The 15536-nt window shown below is 40.7% G+C and overlaps 1 protein-coding gene across 1 annotated transcript in view; it reads left to right on the top strand.

Moving 5' to 3' along the window:
• LOC102867990 (chromosome unknown open reading frame, human C14orf39) overlaps window positions 1-15536 on the top strand; it is a 114690-nt gene that overhangs the window by 87081 nt on the left and 12073 nt on the right. Inside the window, exon 17 of the mRNA XM_006891823.1 lies at window positions 4393-4450. Coding sequence (XP_006891885.1) covers window positions 4393-4450 — 58 coding nt within the window. The remainder of the gene's footprint in view (window positions 1-4392; window positions 4451-15536) is intronic.

Genomic DNA, 15536 nt, shown 5'->3' with positions numbered 1-15536 from the left:
AGCTCTGAAAACTAGGCCAGGTGCTGATTGTGGAACAGACCACCAACCACTCATGCAAATTCAAGCTGAAGCTAAGGAAAATGAAATCAAATACACAGGAACCAAAATTTGACCTTGAGTCTATTCCACCTGAATTTCAAAACCATCTCAGGAACAGGTTTGAAGCTTTGAATAATGAGTGAAGACAAGATGAGTTATGGGAGGAATATCATCTATGAAGAATGCAAAAGGTCATTACAAAGACAGAGGAAGAAGAAAAAACCAAGATGAATCATAGATGAGAATCTTAATATTGGACTAGAGCACCAAGAAACCAAAGCCAAGGGAAGAAGTCAAGATATTAAGGAGCTGAACAGAAGATTTCAAAGGGCAGGGTGAGAAGACAAAGTAAAGTATTACAATGAAATGTGCAAAGAGCTGTAGTCAGAAAATCAGAAGGGTTAATCTTGGTCGGCATTTCTTAAGCTGAAGGAACTGAAGAACAAATTCAAACCTAGAGTTGCTGTAATCAAGGATACTTTGGGCTGAATATTAAATACTCCAGGAAGCATTAAAAGAAGATAGAAAAAGTATACAGAGTCATTGTACTAAAAGGAATTAGTGGACACAGAAGAATTTCATGAAACAACATATGAACAAGAGCCTGTGGTGATGAAGGAAATTCAAGCTGCTCTGAAAAAATTGACAAAAAACAAGGCCTCAGGAATTGATGGCATACTAGTTGATATACTTCAGTAAACAGATGCTGCCTTTAATGTGCTCACCAAGTTACTGCAAGAGATCCATATTTGTTCTCATTCCAAAGAAAACTGACAAGACAGAGTGCGGAAATTATCGAACAATATCATTACTATCACATGCAAGCAAGATTATCCTGAAGATAATCCAAAACCAACTGGAACAGCACTCAACAGAGCACTGCCAGAAGTGCAAGCTAGATTTAGAAGAGGCCTTGGTACTAGGGATATTATAGTTAATGTTATATGGATCTTGGCTGAAAGCAGAGAGTAACAGAGGTGTGTCTTATCTGTATTTCATTGACTATGCTAAGGCCGTTGACTGTGTGGATCACAAAAAACTGGCTAACTCTGAGAAGAATGGCAATCCCAGGACACTTGATCGTACTTATAAGAAACCTATACCTGGACCAGGAGACTGTCATCAGAGCAGAGCAAGGAAACACTACATGGTTCAAAATTGGGAAGGGTGTGGTTTTTCTCCATACCTTTTCAATCTATATGCAGAACAGATTGTCCGGGAGGCTAGGTTCTCTGAGGAAGAATGTGACATCAGGTGTGGAGGAGGACTCATCAACAATCTGTGTTATGCAGATGACACAGCCCTGCTTGCTGTAACTAAGGAGCACCTGAAGCACTTGTTGCAGAAATTCAGGGATTGCAGCCTTAAATATGAACTGAAATTCAACATCAAGAAAACAGATTCTTAAAAATAAAACAAAAACAAACCAACAAAACCCAAAAAACAACCAAAAACACAACAAAACCCAAAAAACAGATTCTCACCACTGGGCCGATTGGCAACATCATGATAGACAGTGAAGAAATTGAGATTGTTAACAGTTTCAGTTTGCTTACCTCTACAATCAACACTCTAGGTACCAGCAGCCAGGAAATCAAAAGATGAATTGCACTGGGAAAGTCTGCTGTCATGCTCCTCTCCAGAGTACTGAAGATCAGTGATGTCAGTCTAGAGACTAAAGTGGACCTAATCCAGGCTATTCTCTTTGCAGTTATTTGCTCTGCGTCTGAAAGCTGGACAGAATCTAGGGATGATAGAAGGAGAATTGATGCTTTTGAGCTGTGATGGTCGAGAATAGTATTGAATATACTCTTGGACTGGTAGTAAAACAAACAGTTTCATCCCAGAGGAGTGAAACCAGGCTGATCCTTGGAGGCAAGGATTCTGAGGCTTTGTCTGACATACTTTGGACATGTTGCAAGGAGGGACCAGTCCCTAGAGAGGGATATCATGCTTGAGAGCGTGGAGGGACATCGCAGGAGAGAGAGGAAGACCTTCCATGAGATGGATCAGTACAGTCACAGGGTTAATGGGGGTAAGGTGTGTCAGAGACAATAAGGTTGGCACAGGATAGAGCAGGGTTTAGGGCTGTTGTACATTGGGTCTTTATGAGTTGCAGGTAGGTAACTCGATGGTACATAACAACAATGTGCTACATGCAAAGTTATATTTTGTCTGCTCTAAAACAGATGCTGCTCAGGATGTGCTTACCAAGTTGTGCCAAGATATCTGGAGGAAAACCACCTGGCCAACTGACTGGAAGAGATCTGTATTTGTTCCCATTCCAAAGAAAGTTGATCTGACAGAATGCAGAAATTATCGAACAGTATCATTGATATCACATGCAAGCAAGATTCTGCTGAAGATTATACAAAAACAACTGGAACAGCACATCAACAGAACTGCCTGAAGTGCAGGTTGGGTTTATTTTAGAAGAGGCTGTTCAGTAGGGATATTATAGCTTATGTTAAATGGATCTTGACTGAAAGCAAAGAGAAGCAGAGGAATGTCTATCTGTGTTTCATTGATTATGCAAAGGCATTTGACTGTGTGGATGACAACAAACTGTGGCTGACTCTAAGAAGAATGGGAATCCCAGAACACTTGATTGTACTTATGCAAAACTTATACTTGAACCAGGGGGCAGTCATCAGAACAGAGCAAGAAACACTTCATGGTTCAAATAGGGAAGGATGTGTCCTAACCCATATCTTTTCAATCTATATGAGGAAAAGATTATCCGGCATGCTGGGCTCTATGAGGAGAAATATGGCATCCGGATTGGAGGTAGTCTCATCAACAGTTGGCGTTATGCAGATGACACAACCCTGCTTGCTGAAACTGAGGAGGACCTGAAGCACTTGCTGTAGAAGGTTATGGACTGTAGCCTTCAATATGAATTAACACTCAGCATCAAGAAAACAAAGATTCTTACCACTGGGCCAATTGACAGCATCATGATAGATGGTGAAGAGATTGAGATTGTTAACAGATTCCATTTGCTTGGCTCTACAATCAACACTCTTGATACCAGCAGCCAGGAAATTAAAAGACGAATTGCATAGGGAAAGTCGGCTGTCAGAGAGCTCTCCAAAGTACTGAAGAGCAGCTGTCAGTCTGGAGACTAAGATGCACCTAAACCAGGCCATGGTCTTTGTAGTTAGTTGCTATGCATCAGAAAGCTGGACAATGACTAGGGATGATAGAAGGAGAATTGGTGCCTTTGAGCTGTGGTGCTGGAGAAGAGTATTGAATATACCATGGACTGCTAGAACAAATAAGTTTGTCCTGGAGAGGGTGAAGCCAGGCTGCTCCTTGGAGGCAAGGATTCTGAAGCTTTGTCTGACATACTTTGGAAATGTTTGGGACGACATGCATGGGAAGGTGGAGGGACAGCACAGGGGAGGAAGACCCTCAATTAGGTGGATTGATTCAGTGACTAAGGTAATGGGGATAGGTATGTCAGAGACAGTAATATTGGCACGGGATAGAGCAGGTTTTAGGGCTGTTGTACATAGGATCGCTATAAGTCACATGTGTCTCAACAGCACTTTACAACAACAACAAATCCCTGATGGCCTAGTGGCAAGAAGCTGCACTGCCAATCCCGAAGGCAAGCAGTTCGAATCCACCACCTGCTCTGCAGAAGAAAGATGGGCAGTCTCCTCCCATACAATTAACTGCCTCTGAAAACCCTCCTGAGGGTCAGCTATGGGTCCATAGAACACAGTGACAACAATAAGGAGTTCTGGTGGCCTAGTGGTAAGAAATTGCATTGCATTCTCTAAGGCATGTCGTCCATATCCACCAGTTACTTTATGAGAGAAGGATGGGCCATTTAGTCCTGTGCAAATTCCTGCCTCTGAAAACCTGCTGGAGGATCATCTCTGAGTTAGTTCCAAGTCAACCGCACATAACAGCAAGTTTTATATGAAAGTAAAAAAAAAAAATCAGTTTCTATTTTTTCTTGTTATTATGTACCATCTAATCACCTGAGACTCATAGTGACGTATGTACAATAGCTCTGAACCCTGCTCTATCCTGAGCCAGTCTCACTGACTGCAACACACCCAGCCCCACTGCCCCAGTTACTGTTATCAATCCATCTCATCTGGGGTCTTCCTCTCCTACACTGTCCCTCCACCTTCAAAGCCTGATGTCCTTCCCCAAGGACTGATTCCTCCTTGACCACATGCCCAAAATGTATGATACAGAGCTTCAAAATCCTAGCCTCCAAGAAGAAACTTGGTCTCATTCTCTCTAAGACCGACTTATTTGTTTTCTTGGTGGCCCATGGTATACTTGCTGTTCTATTGACTTCACAAGTAATATTTCATGGAAATTTTTTTTCAGGCTAATGGTCATTATTCTGCAGCAAAAGTAAATCCTCATTCATCACAACAAGAAATTGGTAAGTTATTTATATTTTCTTTCTAGAAAAACATGTTAGCTTTTCCTCTTAGTATATAGTCTGTGGTTTTTTTAAGTGCTTAGTTTATCCTTAGTTTATCCTTACTGTTACTTTTGTACCACTCATTGATCATATTTTAGCAATTTAGCTTCTGTTCTCACTACTGTGTCAAAACTTACTTTCTCTATGACTATTAATGCCTTCAAATTACCAAGTAAGGTTTTTAATTTATTATGATTATAGTTAATATTTTTGTATTATTTTATATAGTTGACTAGTTCTGGCTTTATGAAGCTTTAGATCTCCTCCTCTGTGGTGTTTCCTTTTTATTGGCTCTTCTTTCTTCTTCTGTCTCCTTTGGATCTGAAGATTAAATAGTGAATAAGAATACTTAAAACTCTTAAGTGGATTTCTGTTCTAATGGGACATACTAAAAAAAGACAAAGAAATCAATGTAATATGTACAGTAGTACCTTAAGGAATAATTGCTATGGATTTAAATTGGCAGTTAGACTCACAAATTATAGTAGACTTTTAATCTAATAATATATTTACCTTGGAGAGTGGAGGGACGGTGCAAGAGAAGACCCTCTATGAGGTGGATTGATTCAGTGACTGAGGTAATCGGGATGGGTGTGTCAGAGGCAGTGCAATTGGCACAGGACAGAGCAGGGTTTAGGGCTGTTGTACACAGGGTCGCTATGAGTCGCAAGTGACTTGATGGCACATAACAACAACAACAACAACAACAGACCTACATAAGACTACAGAATGGGAGGTCTTTTTATTTCATTGAGAGGCCTATGTGCTATACGGGTATAAGCTTTCTTTTGTCACCTCACCCACATAGAACATGGAGAGCTGCTGTGGACAAGAAGCATAGTGTACATAAGTCATCTTGAATCAGAAAAACTGCAACCTCAGTTTTCTACATATCTTTTTTTACCATGAAACCCAAAACCTTTATGTTCATTCAAAATTTTACCAGTTCAGGTGTGGTCTTTCAGCAGATCAGGAAGACACAAAGTGATTCTCCCAAGCAGGCCAGGATCAGCCTAGAGTTAATACTAACATTTAACTCACAGGTAGTGTGATAAGTACCATAAAGAAAAAGAAGGTAAAAGGAATGGACAATACTTAGCTTAGAAAGTTAGACATGAAAATAAATCAGGGTAGGTATCACTAAAAGACAACATTTGAGCAGAGATCTAAAGGATATTCAGGTACAAGCTAAAGGGAAAAGTGTTATAGGCAGTGATACAAAACATGTCCAACATGTTCACTAAACAGCAGGTAAAATGCATACTTGGGATGGAATAAAGAAGGAGAAAATAGAGATTAAATCAGAGTGGTTGGAAGGGGACCAAATAATCTGGGCTTTGTAGAGCATTAAAGACTGTGGGGTGCCTGGTGGGATAGCTAGTCAGATTGGAAGACTTGCCTTTCTCCAGTAAGGGCATAAAATACTCACACAGAATCCCAACCACAGACAGTCTGAGCACCTTAAAGTTCAGGGTATGTTAGTGAAAGCAAAACTGGGCAGGAGAAAGAGTGAAGACTCAGGTGAGGACCTGGTAATCAACATTGTAAATTGACCATGCAGAGCTTAGCCTCACAAAGAGAGAAACAAAATCTTACTAGCATATAGGTGACCACCACAGCGGTCAGAGGACTTCTTCTTTCTCCACTGCACAAACACTTCAGCAGACCTCCATTTGAATTTGTAAAGTACTGAGGGCACCTTCCCCAGGAAGGGAGACCTTCCCCCCACCCCATGTGGAGAGTAGGCTGGTTCCTCTGTGAACCTGGGAAGGAAACGCCCAAACGCCCAAGCACGACAAGCCATCTTGAATTACTTGTCCTCAGGAAAGGGCAGGGCCTGCAGTCTGCTGTTAGGGACCTCTCTAAAGTACTCAGGAGCAACGGTGTCTCTCTGGAGACTAAGGTGCGCCTGATACAGGCCATGGTCTTTGTAATTGCTTGTTATACATCAGAGAGTTGGACAGTGACTAGGGAGGACAGAAGGAGAGTGGATGCTTTTGAGCTGTGGTGCTGGAGAAGAGTACTGAATGTACCATGGACTGCCAGGAAAACAAACAGATTCATCTTGGAGAGGATTAAACCAGGCTACTCTTTGGAGGCAAGGATTCTGGGGCTTCGTCTGACATACTTTGGACATGTTGTCAGAAGGGACCGGTTCTTGGAGAGGGACATCATGCTTGGGAGGGTGGAGGGACAGCACAGGAGGGGAAGACCCTCTATGAGATGGATTGATTCGGTGACTGGGGTAATCGGGATGGGTGTTTGCGACTCATAGTGACCCTATGCACAACAGCCCTAAACCGTGCTCTATCCTGTGCCAACCGCACTGACACTGACACACCCATCCCGATTGAGCCTCAGTCCATAGTGAAGGCTGCAGTCCTTGACCCTTCGCAGCAAGTGCATGAGGTCCTCCTCAGTTTCAGCAAGCAAGGTTGTGTCATCTGCATAACGGATATTGTTGATAGATCTTCCACCAATCCTGATGCCACAATTCTCCTCATAGAGCCCCGCCTCTCGGATAATCTGCTCTGCATACATGTTGAAAAGGTATGGAGACAGGATGCATCCCTGGCGTACACCCTTCCCTATTTTGAACCATGCAGTGTTACCCTGCTCTGTTCTGACTACTGCCTCTTGGTCCAAGTAGAGGTTTCGTATTAGCACAATTAAATGTTCTGGGATTCCCATTCTTCTCAGAGTCAGCCACAGTTTGTTATGATCCACACAGTCAAACGCCTTTGCATAATCAATGAAACACAGGTAGACATTCTTCTGGTATTGCCTGCTTTCAGCTAAGATCCATTTCATATCAGCTACAATATCCCTAGTACCACGACCCCTTCTAAACCCAGCCTGGACTTCCGGCAGTTCTCTGCTGATGTGCTGTTCTAATCATTTTTGGATAAACTTCAGTGGAATCTTGCTTGCATGTGAAATCAATGACACTGTTCTGTAGTTTCCACACTCAGTTGGGTCACCTTTCTTTGGAATGGGAACAAATATAGATCTCTTCCAGTCAGTTGGCCAAGTGGTTGTTCTCCAGATTTCTTGGCACAACTTGGTGAGTTGTAACTAATGCTTAACTCCACAATAAGGGATTTATCTTTCACTGCTCCACAAATTGCTTGTCTGTCAGATACTCCTCTAAATCTGAACATTCAGATTAAGACAGACTAGGAAGAAGGATTGGCCACCCACTTCTGAAACAGCAGGCCTCTGAAAACCCTATGCACAACAGAACACACGCAGACTAACAGAAAGGGCAACCTAGGTAGAACTATCAAGTATGGAAATACAAAGGAGGAGGAACAGTTGTAAGCAGACCCTAGTGATTGGGACATGGAATGTGAGAGCCATGAATGTAGGAAAATTAGAAATTGTTAAGAAAGAAATGGAACGCATAAATATTGACATATTAGGCATTGGAGAGATGAGATGGACTGGCATGGGGCATTTTGAGTCAGATGACCATATGATATATTACTCTGGAGATGAAAAGACAAGAAAAAATGGGGTTGCCTTCATAGTAAAAAAAGTAATTTCTAGATCCATCTTGAAGTACAGCATCGTGAGTGACAGGGCCTGCATAGAGGGTGAAAATCCTGTGTTTGTTGATTCCCATTGAGCAGCAGACCCTGAACACAATAACTATAACTACTGATGCCACCAGAGACCTGTGTGTTATAGTGAGCCCCCAACCTGTGATCCTGTGGAAATATTGCCAGATCCTTTCTGATTGGCCTTGGAAGCCCAGGCTAGCCTCACTATTGGGAGTAGGCCCCCAACTCCTTGGTTTGTGGACCTGCCCTATAGCAACTGTCAGCTTAGGAATTTTAAACTATACTCCCTTGTAGCCATACCTTAAAGGCATACTGACAAAGGTATTTACCCAGAAACAGATATACTCCAACACAGAGAGGTGCCCCTAATTCAAAGAAAAGTCTCAGAAATTCCTCTGCTTAGGTCAACATAAAAAAAGGCAAAACCTGTATAACCCTACCAAGTGGCTAATTGTGGGCCCTATGGAAGGCTGGGCTGAAGTTGTCACATCTTCCAAAAAATCCTTAATCAGCATATGCACAAGCTGGCTAGTGTTAAACAGTAACTACCTCTCTCAGAACATTACTACAACACTACATAGATACCAACAGCTGCCACACACATGTCAAGAAGAAAGCCAAAATACATCTACTACAACACCACCACCACTACCACCACAGTGTCCCTGAAGCAGCAGATAGCCTCAAACTCCACAAAGAACCAAATAAGCTTTCACCATATAAAGGAGATCAGATCACAGAATCAATGAATATTCCAGATGCAGGAAGGCTGAAGGAACATTTTGAGGTAGAATTGAGAAATGTTGTTCAAGAAGCTACAAATGACCAGAGAAAAGAGTTGAAGCCACAAGCAAAGAGAATTAATTTAAAAAGTCATTACCAAACAAAGGATACAGCTTATATGACACTAGAAAAACATGAAAATGCAATCCATAACTATAAGACCAACATTACAGAAGCTATCAATATGAGAGAGATAAAAGAGCAGAATGGAAGATATAAAACACAGAATCAGTGGGATAGAAGAATTACATAGACATTCAATGACAGACTAAAAATCAAAGAGTGGAAAAAATATACCACGGAAATGGCAACCAGAGGAAAACAGAAGTGCCAGTATTAATCTCTGATAAAATAGTCATTAGGGTAAAAACAAGGAAGGATGCTATATAATGCTCAAAGGCACAATAGAATAAGAGGACATACCTTAATTAATATCTACACACCAAATGATGTTTCAAAATACACAAAGCAAACCCTTAACAGACTTGAAGAAAGAAAGAAATATCACAATAGTAATAGGAGAGTACTCCCACTAAAAGACAGGAAAACTAGAAAGAAATTCAACAAAGATGCAAAAGGAAAGAACTGTGTAATTAACCAATTAGACCTTATATACAGAATGCTCCACTAGATGAAAACCCAATTTACTTTCTTCTCAGCACACATAGTACATTCTCCAGACTATGTTAGAGCACAGTGCAAGTCTTGAAAAGCTAAAAAGCATTGAATTATTGCAAAACATCTTCTCTGAAAATAATGCTATAGAAGTAGAAATTAACAACAAGAGGATAACGGGGGGAAGGGGAGAAATCATCCATGTGGAAGCTAAGTAACACCTTGCTTGATCACTACTGAGTTGTAGAAAAAATTTTTTAAAAATGAAGCCAAAAAAGGTCTTGAAACAAATGAGAATTAAAACAACATGTCAAAATTTCTGGGACACAGGAAAGACAGTACTTAGAAGTACCTTCATAGCAATCAACAAACTAATTTAAAAAGTAGAAATAAGTGAAACCAGATTCTTAACATCTCCAGCTTAAAAAGAACAGCACACAAACCTCACAACCTCTCAAAGAAAGTAAATGATAAAGATAAGTTTAGACAACAGTTGCACAGTTCAACAGAAGAGCAAACAACAAATGCTGGTGAGGATGTGGAGAGATTGGAACTTTCATATGTTGCTAGTGGTAATGTAAAATGGTACAATCACTATGGAAGACAGTGTGGTGCTTCCTCAAAAAGTTGGAAATAGACAGGGAAGAAGGATCAGTAGTCGGGAAACATGGATGTGATGACAGAAATTAAGCTGGAGAGAGAATGATAGAATTTTTTCCAATAATTTATTTATTGTAAATACCTTTAATAATAAACAAGGGAGCTCTAGTGGCCTACTGGCAAGAAGCTGCACTGCAATTCCAAAGGCATTCAGTTTGAATCCACCAGATGCTCCACTGGAAAAGGAGGGGTAATCTCCTGTGCCTGTTGGATCCAATTCAGTGGTACACAACAAGAAAAACATATAGTTAAGCAGCATCCATACACATGGACTTTGTCTGATGGCACGCAGAGAAATAAAATCAACTACATCTGTGGAAAGAATTTCTGGAGAAGCTCAGTATCAGCTGTGAAAACTAGGTCAGGTGCTGATGTGGAACAGACCATCAACTACTCATATGCTAGTTCAAATTGAAGCTAAAGAAAATTTAAATCAAATCTACAAGAACCAAAATTTGACCTTGAATCTATCCTTGAATTTAAAATCATCTCAGGGTAATTTGAGGACTTGGACAGTAATGAAGAAATGAACTAATGAATGAAGACCAGATGAGCTTTGGGAAGATATAAAAAGTATCATTCATAAAGAAAGCAAACGTGCACTGCAAAGACTAAGGATGAAGAAAAAACCAAGATGGATGCCCAAAGAGACTCTGAATATTGCACTAGAATGCTGAACTATCAAAGCAAATATAAGGAATGAAGAAGATAAGGTGCTAAACAGAAGATTTCAAAGGGCCGCTTGGAAAGACAAAGAAAAGTATTATAATGAAATGTGCAAAGAGCTGGAGTTGGAAAACCAAAAGGGCTGAACCCATTAGGTATTTCTTAAGCTGAATGAACTGAAGAACAAATTCAAGCCTTGAGTTGCAATACTTAAGGATGCAATGAGCAGAATACTGAAGTGATCCAGGAAGTATTCGAAGAAGTTGGAAAGATACACAGAGGCACTGTACCAAAAAGAGTTCATTGACACAGAACAATTTCATGAAACAACATGTCATCAAGAGATAAGGTGCTCTTAAGGAATTGGCAAAAAGCATGACCCCAGGAATTGATGGAATACCAGTGACATATTTCAATAGACAGATGTTGCCCTAGATGTCCTCACCAAGTTGTACCAAGAAATCTGAGGACAACTCCCTGGCCAACTGATTGGAAACTATTTGTTCCTATTTCAAAAAAGGGTGACCCAGCTGAGTATGGAAATTGTCAAACATTATCACTGATAACACACACAAGAAAAATACTGCTGAAAATTATGCAAAAATGACTGGAAAAGTACATCGACAGAGAACTACTAGAAATACAGACCAAGTTTAGAATAGTCTGTGGCAGCAGGAACATTATTGCAATATCAGATGGATCTTGGCTGAAAGCAAAGAATACACGAGGAATGTCGGTCTGTGTTTAATTGACCATGCAAAGGCATTTGACTTTGGATAACAACACATTGTGGCTAATCTTGGGAAGAATGGGAATCCCAGAATACTTGATTGTGCTCATGAAAAACCTATTAGTAGACCAGGAAGCAGTCATTAGAACAGAATAAGAAAACACTGCATGGTTCAAAATCAGGAAAGGAGTGCATCAGGGATGTGTCCTGTCTGCATACCTTTTCAGTCTGTGTGTTAACCAGATCGTTTGGGAAGCTTGACTTTATGAGTAGGAATGTGGTATCAGGATTAGAGAAAGACCCATTAACAACTTGTATTATGCAGAGAATACAACTTTGCTTGCTGAAACTGAGGAGGACCTGAAGTATTTCCTGCATGTCAAAGACTACAGTGCTAAATATGGATTGAAGCTCAACATTAATAAATCAAAAATTAATAAATCAAAAATTCTCACCACTTCCAATTGGAAGAGTCATGATAGATGGAGAAGAAATTGAGATTGTTAACAACTTCAGCTTGCTTGGTTCCACTGTCAACACTTGGCACCAGAAATAATAAATCGAGACAAGTTGCGTTAGGTAAATCTGCTATCTGAGACATCTATAGAATGCTGAAGAGCAATGATGTCAGCCTAGAGAACTAAGCTGTGCCTGATCCAGGCCATGGTCTTCACAGTTACTTCAGAGAGCTGGACAGTGACTAAGGATGACAGAAAAAGAATTGATGTAACTGTGAAGACGATGGCCTGGATCAGGCACAGCTTAGTCTCTAGAGAAGAGTATTGAATATACCATAGACTGCAAGAACAAACAGGTATGCCCTGGAGAGAGTGAAACAAAATTGCTCTTTGGAGGCAAAGATTTTGAAACTTCATCTCCCATAATTTGGGCATGTGTCCAGGAGGGCCCAGTCCTTGGAGAAGGACATTATGCTTGGAAGAGTGGAGGGACAGCACAGGAGAGGGAGATGCTGGATGAGATAGACTGACATAGTAACAGATTAATGGGGGTAGATGTGTTAGAGTCAGTGAGTGGCTCAGGATAGGGCAGGATTCAGAACTATTGTGCATATAGTTGATATGGGTCCCAGTCAAATCAACGGCACATAACAACATCACATGAACACATCACATGAAAATAATGATGTAAGTAAGAAGAGCTATGACATGAAACTCCATGTGTGAACTCATGCCCACTGCAGCATTATTTACAAAGTAAAAAGATTAAAACTCACCTCTCTGTGAACAGACGAATGAATAAAGACATTATGGTACATTGACACAATACACTATCATGCAACACACACACAAAAAGAATTTGTTAAATACTGTATAATATGGATAAATCTAGAAGAAATTATGCTTGAGGACATAAGTTAGCCACAAATACAAATACAGCCACTGTATTTGTATTTTTTTAAATTTTATTTTACTAATTTTAATTAATATTTACAGAGATTTTGGATTTCCTTCATTCATTGTTGCATTTTTCTCTCTGCCCAGCCCTCCCCCACCCCAGTTTGCTCCTTTCATTGAAAAGTAAAAGAAAAATTCTTTCTTTGGTATACAATACCCCCGCACCCCTCCCACTGCCCTGAGTGCACTCCACTATGCAACCTTAATTCTGGACTCTTGTGATAACCATAATACCCTATCATTTGTCGCTTTTAAATTATTCTCTCCCTCATCTGTTTCAATGCAGTATACATAATTTATCCAGTTTTTCTCAGTCTTACCCCAACCCTGATGTCAGTCGTATTCTACAACAGTGGCACCATACAGTATTTGTCATTTTGTGACTGAGATATTTCACTCAGCATAATGTCCTCCAGGCTCATCCATTTTGAATAATATTGCATGAGTTCCTTGTTTTTCAATACAGCATAGTATTCAATTGTGTGTCTATACCACAGCTTATCTATCCATTCATTTGTTGATGGGCACCTGGGTTGTTACCAACTCCTTGCTATTATGAACAAAGCCATGATAAACATGGGTGTGCATATTATCTGCTTGGATGTCTGTTATGGTCTCTTTATGGTATATTCCCAGTATTGGAATTGCTGGGTCAAATGGTATCTCTGTTTGCAGCTTTTTGAGAACGTGCCACACCACTTTCCACAGTGGTTGCACTGTATTTGTATTTTGTAAATAAACTAGTATTTTAAAAAAATGTTGGCTGACACCAGACACACACCTGTGAGCTGCTTGCTGACTGACGCCACACTCTCGCTGGCGAGCTGCTTGTTGATTTTATATGTGTGCCAGGAAGCTGCTTGCTAATGCCACACTTGTGCCAGGGAGCTGCTTGCTGATGCCACACATGTGCCAAGGAGCTGATGATGCACATGCCAGGGAGCAATGTGCCAGGGACTGATGCAGGGTGAGCAGGAAAGCTGGAATCTGAGTGAGTGTGAGCCTGGAACTCCAGTCCCATTGTTGCGGGCCCATGCCATGAACTCCAGTCCTGATGCTGCCAGCACACTCCCAGGACGCCACTCCTGATGCACACTGGGAGTGACACTGGAATTTGAGTGAGGTACTTTGTGGGGGGTCACTGCAGTTTGGCTGCACCACATGGGACACTTTAGACTCAATCAGAAGGGAGTGAGATAGCTGGAGCTCGTTCTTGAAGGGAAGATCAAGGCGTCTGGGTTTTCCAGTCAGGACTCGGACTCGCCTGTACATCTTCTCATGTCAGGTCCATTAACTGCCTTTATCTCAGAGCATCTTGGGCTACCCTAGCTGCAGCAGTTGTCTGACAGAGGAGGCTGCTTCCACAGGCCTTTTCACTATCAAACAGAGAGAAACCCACGCAGGTTAGCTGCCCCACCCTCTTCTGGAGCAGTGACTTCAGATCAAGAACCTCCTATTGCATTGGACATGAAAAACTACCACAGCAATGTCACGTAGGAAACAGGCTGCTTCACCTCCCTACACAAGCTCAAAGCAAAACTGACATAGTAGCAATGGTTTTCCTGAAGCCAAAAAGTCTGGTAAAACTTTCTGACATAGAATTTAAAAGAACAATAATTGAATATTTTCACTGGGTGAAAGGCAAACTTGAAGAATTACAGAACATCAAAAGCAAAAACCAGGAGAAGCCTTAAAAAAAATACAAAACCATGTAGATGAAACAAACGAGGCATTAGAGGCTCTGGAAAAACAAGAAACCACAATCCAAAATATGAGGAACTATGTTTCAGATATCATCAACATGATGGAGGTTGTACATGACCAGGGTTGAAGAAATGGAATAGAAGATAGAATTGTCACCACGGATCTGCTAAAGCAAAAAGCAGAATCAAAAAAGAAGGAAACAGAAGAAAACCCAAGAATAATGTGGGACATCATCAAGAGATATAACAGGCATCATCAGAATGCCAGAACAGGAAGAAGCAAGTAAAGGCACAGAAAAAGTTGTGGAAGAGTTACTAGAAGAAAACTTCCCAGAGATAATGAAAAATGAGAGAATATATATTCAAGAAATTGAGTGAACATCATAGAGGATATACACCAAAAGAAAAACACCAAGCATGTCATAGTCAAAATTGCCAGAACCAAAGATAAGGAGAGAATTCTGAAAGCAGTGAGGGAGAAATAGAGATAAAGGAGAGCAGATAAGATTAAGTGCCAGTTTCTCAGCAGAAACCATATGAGCAAGAAGACAGTGGAATGACATATATTGAACACTCAAAGATCAAAACTGTCAACCAAGAATACTGTACCCAGCAAAATTGTCCATCAAATATGAAGGAGAAATCAAGATATTCCCAGAAAAATAGAACCTAAGGGAGTTTGTAAAAATAAGACCAGTGTTGCAGGAAACACTGAGCGACATCCTTTTTACAGAGGTGCCACAGAAAGCAGGATGGACACAAGTAACTTGCAACACCACCAAAAAGAACTCAACAAAATGACAACAATGAAACCTTGCCTCTCAATGATCACACTGAAGGTGAATGGCTTAAATGCACCATTGAAGAGAAAAAGAGTAGCAGATTGGATAAAAAACCAAAATCCATCAA

The sequence above is a fragment of the Elephantulus edwardii genome, unplaced genomic scaffold (assembly GCF_000299155.1).
Source record: "Elephantulus edwardii isolate Elephantulus edwardi_28Jun2011 unplaced genomic scaffold, EleEdw1.0 scaffold00104, whole genome shotgun sequence".
Lineage (NCBI taxonomy): Eukaryota > Metazoa > Chordata > Mammalia > Macroscelidea > Macroscelididae > Elephantulus > Elephantulus edwardii.
This window is presented reverse-complemented; position numbering and strand designations above follow the sequence as displayed.